This window comes from Chionomys nivalis, chromosome 8 (genome assembly GCF_950005125.1).
Source record: "Chionomys nivalis chromosome 8, mChiNiv1.1, whole genome shotgun sequence".
NCBI classification, from domain to species: Eukaryota; Metazoa; Chordata; class Mammalia; order Rodentia; family Cricetidae; genus Chionomys; species Chionomys nivalis.
This window is the reverse complement of record NC_080093.1, coordinates 83,175,596-83,201,260: the sequence shown is the minus strand read 5'-3', so window position 1 is coordinate 83,201,260 and position 25,665 is coordinate 83,175,596. Positions and strand designations below refer to the sequence as shown.

The following is a 25,665-nucleotide window of genomic DNA, read 5'->3' as shown; positions in this document are numbered from 1 at the left end:
TGGATGCCAGGGGCTGTAGTGTAGCCTTAGCCCAAACATTCCAGACTCTGGGTATGTGGATGCCAAGGACTGGAGTGACACATCCAATCAAACATTCCAGAATCTTCCGGTATGGGCACACCAGCTCAAGTCTGGCTACTTCCTGCAGGCATGGCGTGATGTGGGGGAGGGAAGAGTTGGGAGTTGGTGGGTTCACGTTCAGTGGGAGGTGTGGCTGGAGAAGCATCAAGTTTACTGCCATCCTGGAGACCTCAGGCATCTGTTCCTTGAGAGAGCTGAGAAGGAAGGTTGCTAAGAGAAAAAAATAGATTGTTATTATCAGCCCTATAAATGGGCTATCCATGGGAAGGGCGATTAACTGTCAGAAAGAATGGGACGGAGAAGTGCCCTGGTTATACAGGAGAGGCAAGGATGAATGAGTGAGACATAGAGTAGATATGCCCCTTCAAACAGATTTTAGTTGCTGGGTAGATGCCCATTTGAGCCTGGAGAGGTGGTACCAATGGTGAAGTCCCAGGAGCACCAGCTGGTGTAGGTGCTAGGGTTATCTGGAGAACCCTCTGCAGGTTGGTCTTGGCCCAGACAGGAGTAACCTGTAAAATATGCCCAAAACTGGGTGGGGTCAAAACAGGCTCTGGAGACTGTTAGTTTTCACCAGACCAGATTTCTTGATAAAGCTTAGCAGAACTTCTCCCAGAAACCTGCAGATATCTGTAAGACAGCAGAAACAGATTTACATCTTGGTGTCATAGCAATAGGCTATGGCTTTAGGTTAAAAGCCATGAAAATTTTAGAAGACAAAGGGAAGTGGGAACTCTGAACCTCTAAAGATACATCTAAAACCTGTTAATTCTGGACTATGAAGCCTGTTAAAGAGGCATACGTGTCTGTATTTTTAGCAGGAAACTTAACAAATGAAGTAATGAGTTACCAGTACCTTAGGTCATCAAATGCCAGCAGACAGATCTAAGACGAATAAGTACATGAGCAGAAGTGAGACAGCTTTTTTCAGTTATGCAGGTAATCCCAAGGCTCTCTGTAGTCTTTGGCAAACACCAGTCTCGGAAGTAGTACTTGCCTTTAGCTGACAAGCCCAAGTGGCCTGATGGATTTTCCTGAGGTGGTGGGGCTCGGTCTACCTGTCTTGATAGGATGAGACAATTGATCCGCCAGTGTAATGCCCAGGAAGCTGATGAGGTGGAAGGCATTTTGAGCTATGAGTGGCTTTGCCATATCCAAAGGCAAGCATCCAGGCAGAAGGTCTTCTGCAACCATGCATCTTCTTGGAGGAGCTATAGAATGCTGCAGGAGCTGGCATGTCTCTGGAATAAGAAGCTCTTTTGTTAAATGCCATGCCCTCAGATCTGTAAAGGCACTTGAGAATCAAGGTACCATTACCTGTCAACTATATCTAAATTAGATATTTAAGTTAAATTTAGACATATAGTTTACCCAGTTAGTTACAGCTTACCAATATCAGTAAAGGCAAGAAGATTAGAAGGAATATTTAGTAAGCCAAAGTATATCGGAGACAGAACATCTCTTTGGTAGGTCCAGCGCACATGGGTACTCTTACCAAAGATGGCGCTGAGATTTTCACTTTGAACTCAACCAAAAACAATGGCCACTATCCACATGTTTGCATTTTTTTCCAGAGCTGTTGTAATCTGGAGTCACAAGTTTTACAGATTTTAAAACAAGCACACATACACACAGAGACATAGAACAAGCACACTGTGGCCACATTTTTACATCGATATTAACAGACAGATAAACAAAACTTTTTCCAGGAAACTGTCTGCTGACCAACTTCAAAATCCTGGAGTAGGCTGCAGGGGCCAGGCAAGCACACAAATGATCCCATTGAGGGCCAGATCAGCAGACGCTGTAAAGGAGAACAGGAACATAAGGACGGAACACCTATGCAGCTTAGAGTGGAAGGACAGGGGAATGGATCCATTGCAGAGAGAATCCCACTGTGACCAGATCACATGCCAGGAATGCAGACAAACAGCAAACAGTGAGAATCAGGGAAGGCAGTGGGGAGGGGGAGCACAGCATCCAGAAAACACGGACATATGGGGAGTTCATTTAATTGTTTCCACACCAGCAAAAAGTTTTAGGCATCAAGGATGTACGAAGTCAGATAGCCACAATTTAAAAAGATTTTGTAAAATTCAGCCCAAGGACATTTGGGGATCAGGCTTCAAATTGTAGGTATCCATTTCACAAGTCTGTGCCAGGAGCCTTAGTCTAGTGCAATGTGTCCACTATGGTAGAATTTGGGTCAAAACAAACCAGAGGGATGTGAGAAATACTTTGAAGAGGACATCTCCTGAAAAAGGGGCCCCACAGAGCAAGGCAGGTCCTTGTCCCAGCAAGAGGTCAGGCACCTGGCATGACCACATCTTCCACAGGACAGCCCAAAAATCACGTGAGGCCCTGGGCCTCTAAGGCAATGACTTGGAACTCAGAACTTACCCACACGAAGCCGAGCTTAGCCTGGCAGAGAGCAGGTGTGGGGGAGAAGGGTGTTTTCCCACCATGTGGTCCTGGGCCAGTGGGAGAACAAAATACCCCCTTGGTGGGGCCTCCAGATAAAAAGTTTCTGCACCCTGATAAGACTCTCCACTGACGCAATAATCCAAATCAGACTAAATCAAACCAAATTAGCAAAAGCCCAGCTTTAATGGATACCAATGCTCCCAGATGGCTTTCCAGCCCCCCAGAGAGGAGACAGGGAAGGAAGACTGGAAAACCATGTCTTTGTTCTCTGGGGTACAATTTAAATACCCTGTGGGAGTGGTCTTGAGCATCTCTGGGGAAGGCGGCCACCATTTGGTGGGCTTTCTAGGAGGTGGAATCTGGACTGAGGGAACTCCCAGGGGAGGGGGCTTGGGATGGAGCTTCCACCCAAACATTCCAGACTCTTTGGGTATGTGGGTGCCAGGGACTGGGGTGACGCTTCCAACAAACACTGCCCACTGTAATAGGTTTTAATTTTCTCTTCTTCAGCATTGAGGAAAGAAACTAGACTGAAATGACTGTCGTTTAGATGGTGACAAGCGTGGTAGAGTTCCCAGGTCCGCTAGGGACAGTGCTGGGGCATGAAGTCGGTTAGGGTTAGGGAGAGAAGAAAGGGTTCTTGTAGATCCAGCGCTGTTCTGGAAGAAACTGGTATTTTCTGAGGAGCAGAGAGCTGTTGGGTGTGTTCTCTGAATCCAAGGAAACAGCCCCTTCTGTTCCATGTTTAATTACCATCTGGCTACCGAGATGGAGGATAAACAGCCAGATTTACCTGAGGTGGCTTCTGTAGCTTGGAAAACATTCTTTGTTGTTTCAGTTCTGGGCCAGGGGCCTTAATCTTCTCCCCAGCTAGAGTCTGTGTCAGGGTTCAGTTGGACCAAATGAAGCCTTGGGTTTAGAGAACTTTGGATCAGAATCCAGACCAAATCTCACCAAGCTTTGCATGAAGGGTACAATGATATGAGCGTGTTAGATACCCAGTGGACAGTAGATTCTTATTAAATATTTGATGTTTCTGACTTTCCCAGCATGTTCAACCAGATTCCTCCCACGGACTTTAAAGGCGTAGGGCTCAAGGGACCTTCAGAAGTTCTCTGTGACAATGAACACAGGGAGTCTCATTTGTGCAAACCCAAGAAACTCACATCGTTTAGGGGTGCCAAGTACCCTTTAGGAAAATATAAAGCAAAAGTGTTGTTTGTGTGAATTAAGTACTTGGTGTTTTGGGTAGGAGTGTTTTGCTGTCTAGGGTTTCTCTCATGTTTGTGGATTCATGGGACAAAGCTAGACTAGAAAGAAACTTCTTGTCTGGCATATGAGGGATAGATAATGCCACAGGAGGAAGAAATGGGTATTCCAGTCAAGGAGACCTGCACTCCAGTCCAGTCTCCGCCACCGTGGAGCGTGGAGCAGCTGACCTCACCATCTACATTCTAGTGGCTTCCCCAATATTGCTTCTTTTTCAGTGTCTGAGGGGAATGGGAATTATGCACGTACAGTCTCTTACCAGAAGGAAGCCCTAAGAACACAACTATTACTAGTGTCAAGGTCATTAACAGTATCTGGGAAAACAACTCACCAAGGCAGAAGCCCAGGGAATTGCCATGGACGGAGCTCAGGCAGAGACTGTAGCCAAGACGTAGACAGAGTAACCTTGAACCGAAAGGACGAGGCAAGTTCAGTTAGTTCTCTATGTCTGCGCCAACTGAAGTAAAAAATACTTTATCTTTTAAATAAATTCTTAAAATATATGCGGGCTTGTTACTGTTTTCTAAACAATAGGCTGCATTGTTGATTTCCATGCTGTAGGTACTACCGGCAGGATATGCATGCATTACATGTACGTGCTGTGCAGTTCCGCACATTGCTGGAACCGGTTCCCCACTGATCCGGAGGCTGGCTGCACACATCGTTCTTAAGGACACATCTGCTATGTGCCAGGCACCATGCTAAGTCCTGAGGAAATGTGGATTTTTAAAGAGGCCCAGGAAGTGGGAATTGACCAGGCTTTGGCAGGAGGAAGCACACAAGCAGAGAAGCCAAAAACAGAAACCCAGTAGAGAGATGGAGCAGAGCTGGGCTTTGGGGTGGGAGGGCAGAACAGACTCTGTCAGAGCCCTTAGTCCCATTCTGGAGCCTGGAAAAGCTGTGCTGACGTTAGGAGGAAGACTTTAAAGCTTTTTCTGTGGATTTCAAAGGTTCCTTTGGCTTTCGGGATGGAAAAGCTCAGAGCGAGGCAAGAGAATGGGTCTAGATTTGCCCAGTTTAACCTGGGCAATCGTGAGGATGGGGGCAGAAACACAAGTGCCCTCCACCCTCCAGGAGGTAAAATAGAATGTGGGTGCAGGGGAGGGGGGCAAGCAATGGCGAGCCAAGAAGAACACCTGTTGTTTCTAGATTGCACAATTGGAGCAAGACCAGATCAGAGGGAAAGTGATTAGGTCAGTTATTAGTAAGGTGGCTTTGAGCTGGTACTTTTTCGGGAGATGGGGGTTAAGTAAATCCCAAAGTAACCAGAACTAGAAGACAGAAGCTTGAACATGGAGCTCAGTAAGGCTGCCAAGATGGGAAATGTCAACTCAAAAATCCTTCCACGAAGGTAATAATTAAAGTCAGGGGTTGAATGGGAACACCTGCAGAGAGACTAAAGGAGGATCTAAAAAGTGTTTAAGACCAAGCCTTGAGCCCATTGAAGGCCGTAGAGGAAGGTGAGTAGGCAGAGAAAGGAAAAAAAGAGTGGATGGGGAAGGTCAGGCTAGGTGTAGGAGAGAGAACAAGATGAAGATAAGCCACAAGGCAGGGTTGGGGTAGTGGTGTGGTAAGAACCAGGACAAAGGATCTGTTGAGTTAAGCGTTGCAGGAGGTGTAGCTAGAGGCCCTTCAATGGTATGAACTGAAAATACACAGGACTGGGTCAAGAGTGAGGAGGAGGTGAAGCCAGTTGGTTCAGTCAAGTTGTTGGGTGATTTGATTACGACGGAGAGGAGAACGGTAAAGTGACTGGGGTATGGAGGGCTGAGGGAGAATCTTTAAACTTTGAAATGGGAGAGTGGGGTGCTTAAAAGGGTCACAGGAAGGACTTTGGTTGCAGCAAATGTTGAATCTGGAGAAAGGGGACAAGTGTTGGTGTCAGGAAACAAAGCAGACACGAGGAAGAAGGAGTGTGTCTCTGTCAACACAGAAGTGAGGGGAGCGGGGTGGCAATGCCTGGGAAAGAGAGGGTTTCCCCGATAAGAGCTGGGCTGTTTCTGCAAAGCGAAAGGACAAGTGAGAGAGAGAAGGTATTTTAAACCTCTGTTGTGACTGGGAAGGAGGCTGCATTCGGCATATGTGTGCGGCAGTGTGACAGGGCAGAGCTGGGGTTGGAGACAATGAGACTGGACTTCACTGACCAGATCCCAAAGTTCTGTGAGACGGCACAAAGATTTCGATTATACTAGAAAGACAAAATAACCACAGCATAGGGGGCTTGCATATACCCTTCAGGAATAGCAACACAAGTAGCTAGCATAGGCATAAAGTTGAGCAAGGAAGGGAGACCCACCATCACTTTCTAGATGTCAGAATATATTATAATACAGTTTGGGGATGGTAGCATGGGAAGCAGACTAGAAAGCCCAGAAACAAATGAGTTTGGGGGGACCTGGTGCATGTTAAGATTACTGACACTGACTGAGAAAGTTTGGTTTGGTTTGTTGTTTCAGAACCATTAATTGCAGCTCTGGGGATGGGGAGTCTTGTTCAGTGGTAGAATGCTTGCTGAACATGTGGAAGAGCCTGGATTTGATCCCCAGCTCTGCAAAGAGTACCCTAAAAAGAGTATTTAATTTGGATAATAAATTACAAGGTCACTCTGCATGAAAAGAAAAGTGGGGAAAAAGCAGAGGAAGTGCCATTAAGCGGAGGAGGCGTGGCGTGTCAGGAGCTGAAAGGTGCCACTCTGAATGAACAGAAGCACCAACAAGTCTTTTGGGGACTTGCAGATAAAAGAGGCCACAGGGTACCAGCCTCTGAGTGGTTGTGACCCCTGAAAGCACATATGCTCGCTCCTGTTCGCCAGCTTGTCTGTTTTAGAAGATAGACATCAGTGTGATTGGATGAGGAGGGCGGGAGCCACCAGGAATTGATTCATGCCCCTTCACAAGAGGCCGGAGGGGGCTTATTTGTCCCCTCTGTGTGAGGATGTGATGCAGTAGCGCCCTCTGTGGCGAACAGCCCCTTAACCTTGGCTCCCAGCCAAGATCAGTAAGAACTATACCACTAGTCCTCACTAGCCCTGGCCTAGAGTATTTCACTATTACCGCCTGAAAGGACCACGCAGAAGGGCTAATTGCTGCCCCTGGTGTCAAAGAGGCAGGCAAGCAAATCCACAGAATCACCACTTAACAAAGACCTTCATGGGAACCTTGGCTAGGGCAGGAAAAACCTGCCCCATGACAGATGAATTACTGGGGGCTTCCTGCACATCTTTCCAGGAGGTTTCTCTACAAACATCAGGGATAAGCAAGCCTTAGAAAGTCCCAGCATCTTCATGAGTTTAACACCAGAAGGTCTACCATGCTCTCACAATGGAAACTGGAGGAAAATGTCTCATGCTTCCAGTATTTTATAATAGTCAAGTATTCTTCTCATTACCATGCCTGTCGGTAGGCTGAGCTATGCCAGCTCTAGGCATGAGAAATGCCCTTCTCTACACCTCTGTTCCAGCGAGAGAGGAAAACTGAGACGCTCAGATGAAGTTCCTAGGCCAGGGTCACCGACTCACCGAAGGACAGAGTCCCAGCCACGGGACTGGAGACCACTCCCATCCCCCCCCCCTCCCCCCGCGCAGCCCACAAAAGCCCTATGCTTAGCAGCTGCATGGACCCCATCTATTACATCTGACTTCCAACAGGAAAGGATAATGTCCATTAAAGGATAAAAACACAGTTCAAAGAGAATGAGCAGCATCAGGGCAGAGTCAGAAGTGGCAGGAAGTTTTGGAATTAGGGTAGGAATTTTACAACAGGACAATTAAAATGTCAAGAGGACAACGTGTAAGCACAGATGGGGAATGTAAGCAGGGGGTGAGACAGCCATGGAAATCTGGTCCCTAGAGTTTGCAAAGGCTCGCAATCAAAGACAGTGTCACAGAAATGAAGAATGCCTTTGGTGGGCTTGCTAGAAGACAGCATGACTGAGGAAGGAATCTCTGAGCTTGGAGATGCATCTTTGGGAACTCAGAAAAGAGAAAATAGAGAGAGAAAATGGGGGGAAACACAGTATCTAAGAACTTTGGAATGAGCACAAAAGGTACAAAATGTGTATAATGAGAATATGAGCAGGAGGAACCAAGAGGAAAAGGGAAGAGAGTGACTTATAATTAAAGTTGGGTACTGCATCCCAGACCTAGGAAGCAGAAACAGGACATCTTAGGCCAGCCTGAGCCAAATAACCAGACCTTGTCTTAAAAAGAAACAAGCAAAAAAAAAAAAAAAAAAAAAAAAAAAAAAAAAAAAAAAGAAACAAGCAAGCAAAACCAATATAACAACAGACCAAAGGAAAGTAGAAAATAAGAAAAGAATGAAGGGGGAGAGTGTTTTAAATGTTGAGAGAGAGGGAGGGGAGCAAGGGAGAGAGAGAGAGAGAGAGAGAGAGAGAGAGAACAGAACTCCAAACCTAGAATTCTGTACCCTGCAAAATTATCCTCAAAGAGTGAAGAAATAAAGGCTTTTTCAGATAAATAAAAATGGAGGGTGTTTGTTTCCAGTTAGAATTACATTTCTAAAAATGGTTTTAAAAGGTATTCAAAAAGAAGGCAGATAATTTAGCTTAGAAGAACATCAGAAAAAAAAAAAACTCCTTTGTCTTCATTGATCTAACAGGTGACAACTTGTTCGGAATAAAATAAGCAATGTACTAAAGGTGTGTGTGTGTGTGTGTGTGTGCGTGCGTGTGTGCCGCGCATGCAGTCGCACCAGGTGTTCATATGCAAGCTTGTGTTTAAGCGAAATTCTTGACAATAATGACATAAGAGGATGGGAGAAGGAATTGGGAACATTTTGTTAATACAGGGCACTTATAGCACCGTGAAGTAGTCTGCGGTAATTTGATTAACTCTGAATGTATGCTGCAAACTGAAAGATAGCTATTGAAAATGGCTTTTATTTTCATTTTTGGCATATGTGGTACATACACGTGCATGTGTACATATGTATGTGTGTGTGTGTGTGAAAGTGCCCATACATGCACACATCGGGAGGTCAGTGGTTGACAGGTGTCTACTCTCCGCCTTATATTGTTGCCAATGTCTCTCATTTTCATCGAGAGCTCTCCACTGCAGATGGACTAGCTGACCAGCAAGCCCTGGAATCCATCTCTCTATTACTCCCCAGGCTAAGGTTACAGATATGTGTGCTTGGGATCTGAGCTCAGGTCCTAATCCTTTTAAAGAAGATGTTCTTACCCACTGATCTATCTCTCCAGCCTCTAAAATGATTTTTTAAAAACGAATTAAAAGTGTGCAGCTAAGAGGGGAGAGAAAATGGAATAAAATGTTTTGTGACTGGGTATAGTCACAAAAGCAAGAAAAAGAGTGAAAGAGAAAAATGGACAGGAAGCAAGGATAAAACATAGAAAGGAGTAATAAGTACAATCAATCCACTAATCACATTGAATGTCAGTGCTCTAAACCCACCAGTTAAAAGACAGAGATCATGAGAGAAAGATCCATCATGCTAGTGTCAATCAAAAGAGAGCAGCGAGCAGCTTGCTATGGGACTTTTAGTCCAAGACAGCATCAGAGCAAGAACATCGATTGGCAAGTGGAGCATTACACAGGTTTAAAGAAGCTAGTTCTTGAAGAACATACAGCAATCTTCTATATAGTTGACCACAGAGCATTGAAAGTGTTCAAGGAAAAAACATCAAGAAAAAGTCAAGCCCTTACCAGAACTGAGACTTCAACACACCTCTAGCAGGTAAGGACAGATCCAGGAAGCTGAGGGCAGAGTAGCAAGAACTTAATTGAATCACCTGCTCACTGCTATCACTGGCCACTTTACCTGTTAACAGTACATCCCACATTCTTAGGCTTACGTGGTACATTTGCCAAACTAGAGCACACCCCAGCCCTAAAACAAGCTTTCACTAATTTAAAAGAATAGACATCACACAATGCCCATTCTTAGCCTACACAAGAATTAAGCAGGAAGCCAATAACAGAAAGCTTGAAATTCTAAAGCACTTGGAGTGTAAATTGCCCATTTCTAAGAAGAACTTCAAATAAATGAACAGGAAGACACAGCTTATCAAAATATGTGTGATGTTATAAAAACGGTGCTTGGAGAGAAAGTTATAGCATTGAAAGATCTTTTTCAATAAAGATCTAAAACTCAGTAGTCTGAGGTTTTACCTTAAGAAACTAGAAATATTGTAGCAAATGAAATCTGGGACATTTTCCAATAAAAGGAAGTAATTTTTAAAGCAGTAGAAATCAATGAAGTTGAAAATATGGGATCAGTAGAGAAAGATAACAAGGCCAAAATCCGATGGCTTCTTTTTAAAGATTAATTAGCTGAATAGCCTTCCGTCAGCCTGAGAAAGAAAAGACACCGATTACTGAAATAGGAACTAAAGAATAGACATCACTGTATATCCAAGGGTTGCAAATATTTTAAGTAAATAATGTGAACAACTCTTATGGCCACAAATTTTATAACCTAGATTAAAACCATTCAATTTCTTAAAAATCATAATTTCCCAAAAGTATTATCAGAATAAAAGACCTATGTCTATTAAAGAGATCAAATCAATAATAAATAATCCCTCAAAACAGAAAACACCAAACCTAGACACAGTCACTGGTGAATATTTTCAAAAGGTTTAGTAAGAGATTACACCGAGTCTATAGGTTCTATTGGATGATAGAAGCAGAGGGACACTTCTAACTCCATCTATAAACACAGTGTTACTTTATTAACAAAACCAAAGATATTACACAAAAGGAAACTACAGAGCCATAGCTCTTGGAACCATAGATTTAAAACTCTTAACAGAAAAGTGATTAGTAATCATACTTGACAGAAAAGCCTACAAACTGGAACAGTTATCAGAATAGAAGATATACCTACAGGTACAATAGTGGCATCTTGGAGGTAACCACTAGCTGTCTTATTGGGCGTTAGGCCCACTCAGTCGGGGGAAATTCTTGCCTGGAACCATCAAATTAGCCAACCATCCATGGCTGGTAAGGCCATGGACCTACTATTCCCACTTTCCTAAAACGATTATACTTCCTAACTGCATTCTAAATACGTAACACCCACAGGTAAGAGTAGCTCTCACCATTCATCAAGGAAGCTTCTTTCTGCAGCCAATGGAAACCATTACAGAAGCTCACAACTGGTCATGATGCAAGAACCACTGACCATGAAGTGCTCAACTCCAGCTGATGCATCTACAACACAACCCCTATCCATAAGGCTCAGGGAACGTCATGGGAGAGGGGGCAGAAAGAGAGTAAGAACCAAGGATCAGGATGTCTGCAGAGAGTTACTGACTCCTATATATAATAAAGCAGCTGCAGCCATAAAATTTCAATAAATACCTAAAGAAGACCTAGGTAATGATATGCCTACACAGATGGGGAAATTTCACAAGGCCCCACCCCTAAATGAAGAGTTTAAGGCAATTAGTGGCTGCTGAGAGAGGAGGACTCTCCAAGGACAAGTTCCCTGATAGGTTACCTAATCCCAAGTAATCAGCACTAAACACATACATATAAACAACACTAGATAGACTAGGTGATTGTGCTCATGTATCTATATCTATATATCTATATGCACATGTAAAAACAGTAATAATTAAAGAATATGTTTGAGAAGAAGCTGGAAGTTGGTAGAAATGGGAGGAATTGAAGGAGGAATAAGAGAGGTGAAAATGATATAATTCTTATATATGAAATTCTCAAGAAACAAATTTTAAAAACTCAACAAAATATAATTTAATCTAAAAAATTTTTAAAGTATAATTGTTCCATATAACTTTTTTCAGGAATTGTGCTGGTTTTATGTCAACTTGACACAAGTTAAAGTCATCTGGAAGGAGGGAATCTCAATTGAGAAAATGCCTCTGTAAGATCTGGTTGGCTGTAAGCAGGCCTATAGGACATTTTCTTAATTAGTGGTTGATGTTGGAGAGCTTAGCCCATTGTGGGTGGTGCCACCTTTGGGCTGCTGGTTTGGGTTCTATAGGAAAACAGACTGAGAAAGCTATGATCAGCAAGCCAGTAAGCGGCACACCTCCAAGGCCTCTGTATCAGCTCCTGCTGTAGCGGGAGCTGTGGGTTGCGTTCCTGCCACCTGGCTCCCGGCTGCCTGGCTAGCTTATGCCCCGAAATAATAACATGGAAACTGTATTCTTTTAAACACTGCCTGGCCCAATAGTTCCAGTCTCTTAATGGCTAATTCTCACATCTTGATTAACCCATTTTTAATAATCTGTGTAGCACCACAAAGTGGTGTCTTACAGGGAAAGTTTCGGCATGTCTGACCTGGCGGCTGGCTCCACTGTGTCTGACCTCACTTCCCTTCTTTCCAGCATTCTGTTCTGTCTACTCCACCTAGCTAAATTCTGCCCTATCAGGCCAAGCAGTTTCTTTATTAATTAACCAATGAAAGCAACCGATAGACAAATGACCTTCCCACATCATCCTGCCTCCAGGTTCCTGTCCTCCTTGAGTTCCTGTCCTAACTTCCTTCAATGATGAACAGTGATACGGAAGTGTAAGCCTGATAAACCTTTTCTTTCTCAATTTGCTTTTGGCCTTGGTGTTTCATCACAGAAATAGTAACTGTAACCACGACAGAAATCTACGGTACCAGGACTGTGGGGTATTTCTGTAACAACCTGACTGTGTGTTTTTTGGGTGGATTGTGGAAGGACTTTAGAACTTTGAACTGGAAAAGCCAATGAATGTTCAGACCTTGGTGAAATGTTCTGTGAGAGCTTGGAAGACAAGAATGTGGAAAGCTGACAGCAGTGGTGGCACACGCCTTTAATCCCAGCCCTCAGGAGGCAGAGGCAGGCAGATCTCTGAGTTCCAGGCTGGACTAAGCTACAAAATGAGTTCCAGGACAGCCAGAGCTGTTACACTGTTTTTGAGAGAAGCCCTGTCTCAAAAAAACAAAAAACAAAACAAACAAAAGAATGGCAATAGCAGTGCAGATGATTGAGGCCTGGCTTGCGAATTTTCAGAGGAGTCTAAAAATCCTTTAATGACTCTATCAGTGCAGTTTGCTATTCTGAGGTAAGAATCTGTGGTTCTGATTATCAGGAGCTGAACCAGCTGTGGTTAAGAGATGGGCACCACCAAGGTGAAGTCCTCTGGGAAGTGTCTCCTCCGGGTCAACATTCAAAAACTGAGTACTAGAAGCAGCCAAGTTTGTACCTTCTGCTGGTAGCTAAACTTGGTAATATCATAACCACCCAGGTGGCACTGGTTTTAAAGGCATAAAGGGCTCAGAGAGAGCAGCTGGGGCTTGGCACTGTGTGGCAGGGTTGGAGTCCCTGAAGAGAATCAAGGAGAGGCTGTTGGTGAAAGTGCAACCCAGGAGCAGCAGAAGAAGCCAGCATGGTGGAAATGCTGGTACATAGGATTCTACCAAGAAGAACAGGGACAGTGGAGGAAAACAGTCTGAGACTAAAAGATAAGCTGTGTGTGCCGCAGAGGGGCAGAGCCAGAGAAGTGGTCCAATACCTTTAGAGAAACTCAGAGGATGGTGGGTGGACCCCAGACACTGGACGTTGGATTATTTATACAGTTGGAGTTTGGTTGTGCTTTGTTCAGATTACAACTGGGCTCTTGTTCTTAACTTTTTGAAGTAAGGAAGTATTTAATTTATTTTTGATTTTTACATGAACCCACAGGTAAGAGACTTTAAACTTTTAAAAAGATTTTGGAGTTTAGAAATACTTTGGATTTTAAATGAGAGTTTGGTTATTTTAAAGACACTTTGAACTTTCAAGTTTTTGAATTTTTAAAGACTGGGACTTTTAAAAGTTGGACTATTTCATATTGCGATGTTAATATTAACGTGTGCTCTTTTGGATGAATAAGAAAAGGGGGGCTGTGGCTTCACACTGATGTGTTTATGTGTCAAGCATGCAAGGGATCCATTGTACTGGCTAGATTTATGTCAGCTTGACATAAGTTACAGTCATTTGAGAGGAGAGTACTTTAATTGAGAAAATTCCTCCCTGAAATCTGACTGTAGGCAGGCCTATAGAGCATTTTCATAATTTGTGATGAATGGGAGAGGGCCCAGCCCATTATGGGTGGTGCCACCTCTAGGCTGGGGGTGCTGGGTTCTATAAGAAAGCAGGTTGAACAAGCTAGCAAGTAGCACCCCTCCATGGCCTTTGAATCAGACTCCAGGTTCCTGCCCTGTTTGAATTCCTGTCCTGACTTCCTTCAAAGATGGACTGTTGTCTTAGTTTGGGTTTCTATTGCTGTGAAGAGACACCATGGCCACAGCAACTCTTATAAAGGAGAATATTTAATTGGGAATAGCTTATGGTTTCAGAGGTTTGGTTCATTTTCATTATGGTGGGAAGCATGGTGGTGTGTAGCAGGCATGGTGCTGGAGAAGGAACTGAGGGTTCTACATCGTGACCCACAGGCAGCAGGTGCAACTGTGTGTACCACACTGGACATAGCTTGAGTATAGGCAACCTCAAAGCCTGCCCTCTTCCCCCACAGTGACACACTTCCTCCAACAAGGCCACACCTACTCCATCAAGACCACACTTCCTAATAGTGTCACTCCCTATGAGCTTATGGGGGCCAATTACATTCAAAGTACTACAACTATGATGATATGGAAGTGTAAACCAAATAAACCCTTTCCTCCCCAGCTTGCTTTTGGTCATGGTGTCTCATCATAGCAAGAGTAACCCTTACTAAGACAGTAGGTTGACCCCGGATGAGTTTCCCGTGCTTTCTGTAAATAACTTCCCACACATGCTCATGTGAGCTGCTCTAACTAAACCCAGAGGATACACACCACACACCAGGAAAGCAAGAGAGGTACTTGTTGGAAAGGAGGATTTCTTTGGAGGAGGGAAGGGAGACAAGAAAGGGTAATGGGGACTGAAATTAACTAAAAGTTATTATATAAGCATATGAAACTGTCAAAGAATTAAAAATAAGAAATAAAGATAATAAGCACAATTGGATACAATGGCTTTCACTATAGGCACTTACTTTAATTCTTCGAGAGGGTTCTACACGCAGGCAGAAGAACTAACACAGTCTGGAGGAATGCGAATGGTTACTATTTGGTTATAGTGTCCTTCAACATTACTGGGATTATATTTGGAAAAATATGAATACCAATTAAATAGAAGACATAAGTAGAAGTTACAAAGGTGGGTATTGCAGGAAACTAGGTGACTTCTGTGTTTTTTAACAATTCCTCCATGAGGGTGTTTTAACATTTTAGTTAAGTTCTAAAGATGGAGCTCAACAAGGTTCGGTTTGCTCCAGGAACACCCTCCTCCTCCACCTCTGAACAGGAGATGCGTAGGTGATTGAGGAGTCTTGTGCAGGATCTTCACCTAGGGGCTGGTTCCTCCAAGTGCTGGCACAATGTCTGGGCCCAGAGAGCACAGATGTGCCAGATCTTTGTAATCACATTGTGCCAAGCACTACTCTGGGACCTGGGGATCAGAGGCTGCTAATGCAGAATGATGGGCCTAGAAATAAAATCGAGTCAGGTCAAAGTCCCCAGAGTTACCCTCTCCACCCCCAGAAGGACACTGCGTGTTAATGTGTTTATTTTCCTCTGGTTTTCACAGATCATAGACGAAGAAGAGACCCAATTTATGAGTAACTGCCCCGTGGCGGTCACTGAAAGCACCCCTCGAAGGAGGACACGGATCCAGGTGTTTTGGATAGCGCCACCCACAGGGACAGGCTGTGTGATTCTAAAGTAAGTGAGCATGGCCTCTTCACCCACCTTTCTGCGGTGATCAGAGATTTCCTGTGTGTCTGCAGGAAGAGGTGTGGCTTCTGGGGCATCAGGCAAACCCTTCCCTGGTCTTCCATTTTCTCCATGCTAAATGCATAAGGAATCATGGGTAAATAATACAAGCCTGGTGTCTTCATCTGGAATTAATGTGTTTTTTTTCCCTTGCAATTTGAAGGATCCCCATTAACTAGCATCCTTAAACTGTGCTCTGCCTGACCTAATACACAATTGCAACCTCCAGTTGCCCAGGCTCTTCTTTACAAACCTTTCTTCCACCCTGGTTTGCAAAGGCTTGCTGAATACGCATCAGGCGTCAGGTCGGATCTCTAGCCCTGCACACACCGTGAGCAGTGCACACCTGCAATCCCAGCACTCAGAGATAGAGGCAGAAGGAGCAGATGCTCAAGGTTATCTTTGGCTGCAGAGTAAGGTTTGAGGCTAGCCTGGGCTACACAGGACCAAGTCTCAAATAAAATTGCCCTCTGTCATCACTTCCCAGGCAGTCTCTGGGTAAGTGGCCACAGGGAGAGCTTTGACCAGCCAGAATCATTTCCTCTGAAAGGCAGCATTGTCTCACAGCTGCATCTCCAGCTTATGAACCACAAGGTGATGCTCTTTGAGATATAAACCGATGGGGAGGACAGTTATTTCTGCAGTCAAATACATTTTAGATGCTGTGTACTGGATCTCCACCTTACATACCGATAGCATACTAGCATGGTTGAAGGCTTTGCAAAGTCCTACCAAAAGCTAACAAACAAGCCAAACTCTTTATCATTTCAGTGGTGTGTCCCAAACTTACCTGATGGGAAAGCCCCTTTTAAATCTTTTATCTTATGGAACCAGTTCTTTGAAGTAGGTTTAAAGGCCCATTTCGATCGATGTCAAGACTTTTAGGATTTCAGACGTACAAACGGTCATGAGCAGATGGCGGGACTCCAAGTCAAACATCTAAGACGTTATTTACTACTTGGTTCAGTATGTTGGCACGTACTTGTAATCCCAGCACTTAGAAAGTAGAGCCAGGAAAATCAGAAGTTGAAGGTCAGCTTCATCTACATAGAGAGATCCAGCTCACCCTGGACCACATAAGACAAGAGACCCTTTTCTCAAAAAATATGTACGTGATCTTTTTCATGGAGGTGGGGGATTGAACTTTTCCAGCCACGTTCTGTCCTGAATCCCCAAAGGCCTTTCCTGTGAATTTGCTTCAGTTGATAAATGTGGATATGTAGACCCCACACTGCGATTGGTCTAGCCCACCCACCTCCAAGAGCGGCTGATAACAGGGTCTCCCGTAACTTCAGCTACAGCTGGCCAATGGAAAAGAAACCCACAGAGGCCTCTGGAAACACCTGTCTATTGCTAAACTCAGCCTCATCTTTCTGGCCTCCCTCCGCTGACACATCATATCCTCCTCCCTTAGTTGAACACACGCTGAACATCTTTCCCCCGACTTCTTGACACGCTTAACTCTTAGCCCTTATGTACACTGATGGTCTAAAAACTCAAGCTGTAGGATTTTTTTAAAAAATGAAATCACATCTATAAATCACAATACTAAGCGTGTGCTGGTTGAAATGTGGGCCTTGAGGGACTAAGCAAAGACCACTGAGAAGGGAGGCAGTGCCCGCTGCAGCTGACTGTACCCCAGGGGAGTCAGTTGCCATCACAGGCTTTCCTTAGAGAGTGAAAGGCAGGAGGGGGCGGGCACAGCCCCCAGGGTGGATGTGGAGGTATGAGTGTGTGTGTGTGTGTGTGTGTGTGTGTGTGTGTGTGTGAATGGCTTCAGGTCCACTCTGTTGGGAGGTTGTTGCCATGGGGAAGCTGGTGACAGGCTGACTGGAAGGGAAACATCCTATATGGTTAGTGTAGAGGGTACATTTGGATTCTCTAGTTGGTCCTCAATTGAGAATAGAGGAGGTAATGGGAAAGGGGAGACTTGGCAGTCAACAGGTAAGTCCCGAGGAGCTGGTCAGGATGTGGGGTAGCAGGTTCCCACAATTCCTGTCACATACCGTCTTTATGTATATTCAGTCCCTCAGCTTGGAGGCTGGGTTCCAGGCTTGACATTCTAGTACCCAGATCCCTAATCCATGGTAGCCTGGTCCCTTCATAGAGCCTGGGCTCTAAAGATGAAGCTTGGAAGCAGTCCGCTGGGTCACAAGTCTCTCTGTTCTCAAAGCCCTTGTTCATCTGGCCCCACATCTTGGTTTTCTTTTCTTTCTTGTTTTTGCAAACCAGAGCCATTTGATCTTCTGGTGGAATCCAGAAAGGCATCCTTTGTTTACCCACTGACAGTCAACATATGCGAATGTACGTTTTTCTGTTTTAACAATGAACATATGTGGCCTGTTCATTCACTCCTCTGACAAATGTAACTGAGCTCTTATTTGCCTACTTTTTTGGGCATTGGAGGGTTTCAGCCCTGCACCGTCTCACAGGTCAAACGGGGAAGAGAAAACAACCAGGCAATGTTTTCTGCATGTCAGGAACTCAGCTGCACATCCAGCTACCTTGCAGGCTTGGGCTAATTGACCTGCATTGCTAACTCACACAGGAGGAGACAGGCTCCCTGGAGCAAGGCAACTTGAGAGTCTTTACTCTTCCTTTCACCTGAGGGAATTATATCTTAGCCACAGTGCTTTATTTAAAACCTTATAATTCTATAAGTGAGATGTAAACACAGTTACATTGTAAACTTTTAAGCAACACAAAAAGAAGTGAGGTACAGAAAATAATTATTAGAATACAGAAAAATTGAAAAACCCTCTACAGTCTCCTCAAATATTCCCAACATTCCTCACGTGAAGCCAGCAATCGATATCAGCTTTGTGGGTGTGCTTTAAAGTTGTGTGTGTTCACTTACATTCTGAAGGTACGTGGAGCATGCATTAATACCCTGAACTTGAATGGGTGCTCACTCGGGAGAACTTAGCAGAAGCAGGTCTGGATCAGAATATGTGTATTTATAGTTGATTTTTAAGCTACTGTATATTATCTGTGGTATGAATGTGCGAATCACGCTCTGAGAAGTTCACATCCAGTTCTCTCACGGTCTCTTTTCTTTCCCTGCTACAATCAATGATCTATAATAGACAACCAAGTGCATGCCTTTTTGAGTAAATATTCAAATTTTTATTCACAGCAGATGACAAATCACAGGGTCATAAGAAATGTATATTAATGATTTCTACAGACACTGCCATATGGTCCTCAAAATTAGCGACAGAGCCTATAACCTTACCTGCTTAGTAGTCCCTGACATTACCAATTTCAAGAGCCTTCTGTGTGAGAATCAAAATAATATCTCAGGTTAATTTACTTGCTACTTTTGTACTATTAATGCAGACTGGAGTTTGCATCTTCAGTACCCACGTAATTGCTTTGTGGGTATGACAGCCCCTCTCCCCATTATTGCAGTCCTCTGTGTTGACCGAGTTTTCTGTCCCACCAGGTCCTACATCCATTTAGTCCCAAATAAGCACAGAGAGGCCTATATTAATTATAAACTTGTTGGCCTAGTAGCTCAGGCTTCTTATTAACTCTTATAACTTATATTAGCCCTTAATTCTTGTCTGTGTTAGCCACGTGGCTTGGTACCTTCTTCAGTGAGGCAGTCACATCTTGCTTGCTCTGTGTCTGTCTGGGTGACAACTGCAGACTGAGTCTTTCCTCTTCCTAGAATTCTCATTGCCCTGCTTATACTTCCTGCCTGGTTGGCCCACCTATACTTCCTGCCTGGCTACTGGCCAATCAGCATTTTATTAAAATACAACTGACAGGGTACAGCACTTCTGGAGGAATAAGCAAAGGCTCTCTGGAGCAAGCTGGGTAGTGAGACCAATTGAATGGGCAAGATCATCAAGAGACCCTGCCTCAATATGTAAGGTTAAAAGCAACCATGTGAGACACTCAATGTCAACTTCTGGCTTTCACACATATACTCACATGTGTACTCACGCTTGCACATACATTATGCCCCCACATATGTGAATACTCATCTCTGTCCCTCCGTCTCTCTCTACATACATACAAATGCCCCAAAAAAGCTTGACATTTTGATTAAAAATATGCATCTGTGCTTTCCCTTAGGAATTTAAGTTTTACATCTTAATCAAAAAATAGATTTTCTATACCCAAGGTTATAAATATATTTCATATTTATATTCTTAAAGATTTTAAAATAGGCTTAGACCTTTTGTCTTCCTAGAATTTGAGTTTGTTAATGACATGGTATCAGTAGGCCACAACAGGAAATTCATGGTCTGCTCAGCACAAAATGAGGAACCAGAGGAAAGCTGGAAAGTTGTGAGAAACATCTCTATGGAAGAATGACAATGGAGGGAGACTGATATCACGCAGGTGCCTGAGGCACAAAGGGAGTTGGGGGAAGGTGGGAGAATGTTCACTCCTGACAGGAGCTGAGGCCTTCCTTTAGAGAAGCACCTAGCCTGAAGGAACCCCACAGACACTCCGGCCCTCTTGCGTGGTTTCCCTCTGGGTTTCCCCTTTGGCCTGCACAGAGGTCCCAGAGCCCATGTAAGTGGTTCATAAAGAGCATTTATCCAAGTGAAGCCCAAGGGTGGAGAGCTGGGTAGCTCTCTGGAGGCGCAACCTGGAGACGGCAGCACAGAAGGGAATCGGAAAGCAGTCTTCTTGACAAAGCAGAGTTAGCAGTCCCCCGTCCATTTGTTGACTGGTTCATTCTTTTCCCAATGGCGTGGACTGCTACTGCATATCTCTCCTCCATTCGGCTGCTCTTTTCATCTTGTCTTCCCTTTATGAGTCCTGTGCCGTTTTTAGCATAATTCTGTTTTGGTGACAAGTTAATCTTCTCAGCATTCGAAGTGCGTGTGGTTATTCAAGCAGACTCATATTCCAGGTGAATCATGTAAGTGTGCTCTGTCCAATAAAACTCGATGTTGGGATTTTGAATGATGCTACACTAAATTAATAGTTTAATATTGGGAAAGCCACCTTCCCTGCTATGTGTTTTCCAATCAAAACCAGGACATCTGCCTACTTAAGCAGGTCTCTTATCTTCCACAAAGTCTTGTGGGTTTTCTTTAATTAAACCATGCATTCTATGCAGGCTTTTCCTCCATGGACAACTTTGAATTTTGTTGTTCTTCATAGCAGGCTTTTCTGGGGGGCTACCCACTAGCTCCCAAATCATAACATGGAGACTTATTATTAATCATGAATGCTCGGCCTTAGTTTATGCTCATCCCACTAGCTCTTATAACTTAACCTGTTTCTCTTCCTCTATGTTTTGCCTCAGGGATTTTACCTTTCTTTCCTTCTGCATGTCCTACTCCATGTCTGACTGGCTGGCTGGCAGGCAGTTGCCTGGCTAGCCCCAGGCATCTCCAGTTCTTTCTCCTCCGTTCTTCTATTCCTTTCCTTCTTTCCTACTTACTCTCTGTGCCCACCAGCCCCGCCTACCCCTTTACTGCCCAGCTATTGGCCATTTAGCTTTTTATTAAACCTATCAGGTGCCTTAGGCAGGCCAGGTAAAACAGCCACACATCTTTGGAGTAAACAAATATAGCATACACAAATGTAATGTGTCTTTACATAGTTACAGTAATAGACTCCACAGCTTTCATGAATCTGGTCAGTTACCTGGTTATTCTTTCTGATTACTCACCGTTCTTATTGACTAGAGTTTTTGACTTAGACAATACTACATTTTCTCAGTCTTTCTAAAGGTTTGTTCTTGCATTCTTTAGAGGTTGAGTATAATTGTTGATATCTGAAAACTATAATAATGAATGCTTATACCTTTTGTTCTTTTGTGTTTTGATTTTAATGGGAATGCACCATATTTTATTTTAAAGTATTTTATGTGGTTAGAAAAAGTTTCAAGTTGATGTCATCAGTAAAGTACAGGGAGACTCTGGCTGGCTGGGTCAGTTTCTTTGCTTTTCATGTTGAAGGTAGCGTTTGCAAGACCAACCAGCCAGTGCACCTGCCAGATACCAAAACTGTATACCAGAAAACTGAGAAAAACTCAACTTAGAATGTAAATAATGATCCCAACTTGCAAAAACACTTTTAGCCTAGCTGTGGTATAAATAAAAACATGTATGCAAAAATTAGCAACCCCAAGACAAAAAGAGGGACAAGCTCAGCATGGTTAGAATTTAGAGAGAAGATGGCTGGGAAATGAAATCACGAGAGCTTCTTGGAAATATCAGCAGTTATGTCTCGGTGGCAATGATGAGTCGTCTGGGCAAATGTATGGGAAGAGGTTACTCCAGGCAGAAGAGCATCAGAGCCGGAATCATAATGAGGATTTGGAGGTGAATGCTGCTCCGAGAGACAGTTAATAGACAGACATGATGATCAGGAGATCTCAGGGGGCCAAAATCCATTAACATATCAGAGATGTCATCCAATGTCAGCATAAAGAGACTCAACCTGATTCAGGAGCATCAAGGGAACGATTAGAGGTTATTAAACCGCGAGGCTGTACAGTGGGAAGTTTTATTAAAGCTAACAAGGAGGTTTAAGATCTAGCCACAGAGTTCTGGTCAGACAAAAAAGGAAAGGCAATAATAACAGTGAGTGATTCTGTTGGGGATGTGGCTCACTTGGAAGACTGCTTGCTAGACAGGCAGGAAGCCCTAGATTCTATCCCCAGCCCTGGATAAAACAGCTTTAGTTCAAGGTCATTCTCAGCTACAAAATGAGTTCTAGTCCAACTTGAATTAAGTGAGACCCTGTTGGGGATGGAGAGGAAGCAAGGGAGGGAGAGGGAGAGAGCTTATGAATGGAAAGGAAGGAAGGAAAGAAGGAAGGAAGGAAGGAAGGAAGGAAGGAAGGAAGGAAGGAAGGAAGGAAGAAAAAGAAGATGCCAGCTGTATTGCAGAGCCCTGATTTGAAGAAGGAGCCTTTATCATGTCATCCAGACTAATATCCCTCGTAGGAAAAGCTGGAGTTTGCTCTGAAGCCCATGTGGTTGCTTGGGAAGGCCAGCAGGCAGCAATGGTGACTTCTCTCTTGGTAAACCTGACACTGCTGTTTCCACTTCGTATTTGCATGCAAATCTCTGAATCAGTGCTGGTGTAGCAGGCAGCGCTCCCCAAAGCTCTCTCTTCAGGTGCCTTGGCATGCTGTAATGCTGCAAGGCTGCTGCAAAGCATTACAACCGAGTAGTGGATTAAAAGACAAAGGATAAAAAAGTGCCTTAATAGATGCTTCCAGACTGCAGGGAAGGATGTCCTATCCCCTTCAGCCTGACCAAGTTTTGTGTCTTGAGGTGGTCCTCTCTTTTCCGGGGATTCATTATCTTCAGGTAGAATTCCAGCTCTTGCTTATTCCCATAGGAAGGATCTGAGAGTGGAAATTCTCCTGAGGGCAAGGCAGATCATTTGAGGAATCCAACTTTTAAAAAACAATAAAGACATAGCCAAGAGTCAAGCACTGTTCTGGGTTACAAATACTCCTTTCCTCTGTAAAGTAGCCTGGCGGTGTAGGTATGAAGGAGAAAGCTGAGGTACAGGGAGGATAGGAAGGAGGCTAAGCGACTTCTCAAGGTCATAGAGTAGGCGACCCAGCTCCAAGCATTAGAGCTTCACATTGCCCTTCAGCACTTTAGACAGGGGCTGTGGGTCAAGCTGAGATTCCACATCTCACCTTCAAACACTATTAGTAGGCAGATCTTCAAGTGGTGTGTGGTTTTTGTTTTTTTTTGTTTGTTTGTTTGTTTTTTGTTGTTGTTGTTGTTACTTTTATCCATTGCATTATCCACAGACACTTTGTATCTTACTGTGAGGGGAACCTCTGACATGGTCACATAAGCTCCTTGCCCTCCAATCCCTCTTCCCCTTGATGTTCTGATGTTCTACCTGTCTAACAAACCCAACACAGCTTCCTATCACCCTAAGATACAGTTCAAGATCCTGATCCTGCCATGTAAGTCTCCCCATTTGCTCTGGCAGGATGTCTCGTCAGCCTCCTCTTAGCCACTCAATGAACCCGGCTCAACAGCCTTTCTCCTCTGCTCATTGCTTTGGTAGCATTTATTGAGCACTTCTTGTATGCAGTCACTGAGGGCATAGGATGGTGCCTTTGACCCAAAGACAATCTATAAATAATACAAACCAGGTGCACAGCCCTTCGTCTGCAGTCCTGAAATCCAAACACTGAGGTTAAAAAGATTTTTCATTACTCATTTAAGGCCCAGACCTTCCCTGGACTGAGATGACTATCATGTTTAGTGTGAGATCGGGGTGATGATGAGACCCTGTGGGTGTGGAATATATACTGTATTATCTTTATGGAACTCCAAAATCAATTCTAAAGTATATCTGGCCTCAAGGGTGCATGTGGCCTTGTTCATGCAATTCAGGGTGGGACCCTGGAAGTTTTACCAGGGTGCTACAGAAGTGAGAGGGGATAGTTGTGTGCTGGATGCCTAAAAGGGGACAATTCATCTTCCCTGAGTGAAAGGCCCTGGTCCAGGCCGCAGTTGCTGTAAGCTCTCTGAGCTCATTTGGTGTTCTGTGTGGCCAAAGAGTGAAGTCAAAATTCTCCAGCAGTGTTTGAGGCCCTTCACAGCTTGCTTTGGCCACTGTTCAGTGCTAGGGATGGAACTCAGAGCCTTGCACATACTAAGATGTGTTCTGCCACTGAGTCATATCCAAGCCCTACTCCATCCGTCTTTATATTGTTTACGCAGGACTATGAGGTTTACAAAGGCAGGCATCCACTTTGTTTTTCTTTGTCACTTTAATGTGAAAGATGATAAGGCACAGCCTATGGACCAAGTCCAACCTTCTATATTCTCTCTCTCTCTATCTATCTCTCTTCCTTTCTCCCTATCCCTCCCTCCATCTTCCCTCCCCTAGCCCCCCCACCTCTCTCTCTCTCTCTCTCTCTCTCTCTCTCTCTCTCTCTCACACACACACACACACACACACACACACACACACACACACTTCTACTGGAGCACAGCCATAGCCTTTTATTTATCTACTATTTAGCATGTCTTCCGTCATCCAGCAGTGAAACAGAAAGCTGCATCAGGCTGGGGAGATGCTCAGTAGTTAAGAACACTGACTGCCCTTGCAGAAGACTCAGGTTCAGGTCTCAGCACCCATCAGTAACTCCAGCTTCGGGGGGATCAGTGCCCTCCTCTGGTCTCCATGAGCATTGTTGGCATGTGTACTAGAACAGGGACAAGTCAGTTTCTTCTACAAAGGGACAGAACGCGAGAGGTACAACAGGCAGGAAAAATGTGCACCATCCAATTCCGGCGAGATGTATCTGGTTGCTGCAATGCTGGTTGCAGTCACAGGTGGGCTGGGAGGTATAAAGAGACACGCAGAAGTGACTCCTAGACTATATTCTTCTCCTAAAGACCCCGGTGTGATAACATTGGGAGAGAGTACTGGATGATTGGAGCATGAGGTGGGGGCCACAGTGATGGGACCAGTGCCCTTATGGAGGAGACAGGAGAGCTTTCCTCCTCTCCGTACACAACACTGTGCAAGGTTATGGAAGCCAGCCATCTACATCAGCAAGAGGGCACTTCACAGATTCCCAATCTACCAGCACCTTTGTCCAACCTCTACAAATAAATTTCTGTTATTTGCTAGCTATATTAGTTGATAATATTTTATGATAGCGGCCCTAATGTATGCAGTGTGTGTGTATGCATGTACATGTGTCTGTCTGTCTGTCTGTCTATATGAGTGCAGGTGCTCATAGAGAACAGAGAGGGTTGGATCCCCTGGTGCTCAGGGAGCTGTGAGTTGCCATGTTGATGAAGGGAGTGGAGCCCGAGTCCTCTACAAGAGCAGCAAACGCTTTAGCTACTGATCTCATCTTTTGGGCTCCTGACACCTTATCTCACAAAGCTCTGCAAAGACCTCACTAAACTGAGGCTCAGAGTCTCCATTCTGGGGAATAAAGCAGCCGTGTTGTGAAACTGGGACTTAAACCTGCTGCCACCAGACTTCTCGTCAGCCAGTAAGAGACACTGGCGAGGTTAGCTTTCTCGCGCCCTGTTCTCGATCTGTGAGATTAAGCAGAGTCCTTTCTGAACACAGAGGCTCAGAACCAAGCCTGTGAGAGCCGATGCTGTTCCCTCAATTCCATTCAGAAAACGGGGAAAGAA

General features: G+C 44.3%; 1 protein-coding gene across 1 annotated transcript in view; it reads left to right on the top strand.

Moving 5' to 3' along the window:
* Window positions 1-25,665, top strand: part of Spon1 (spondin 1) — a 302,789-nt gene that overhangs the window by 63,515 nt on the left and 213,609 nt on the right. The window contains exon 3 of the mRNA XM_057778046.1: window positions 15,364-15,497. Within this exon, the coding sequence (XP_057634029.1) occupies window positions 15,364-15,497 (134 nt within the window). The remainder of the gene's footprint in view (window positions 1-15,363; window positions 15,498-25,665) is intronic.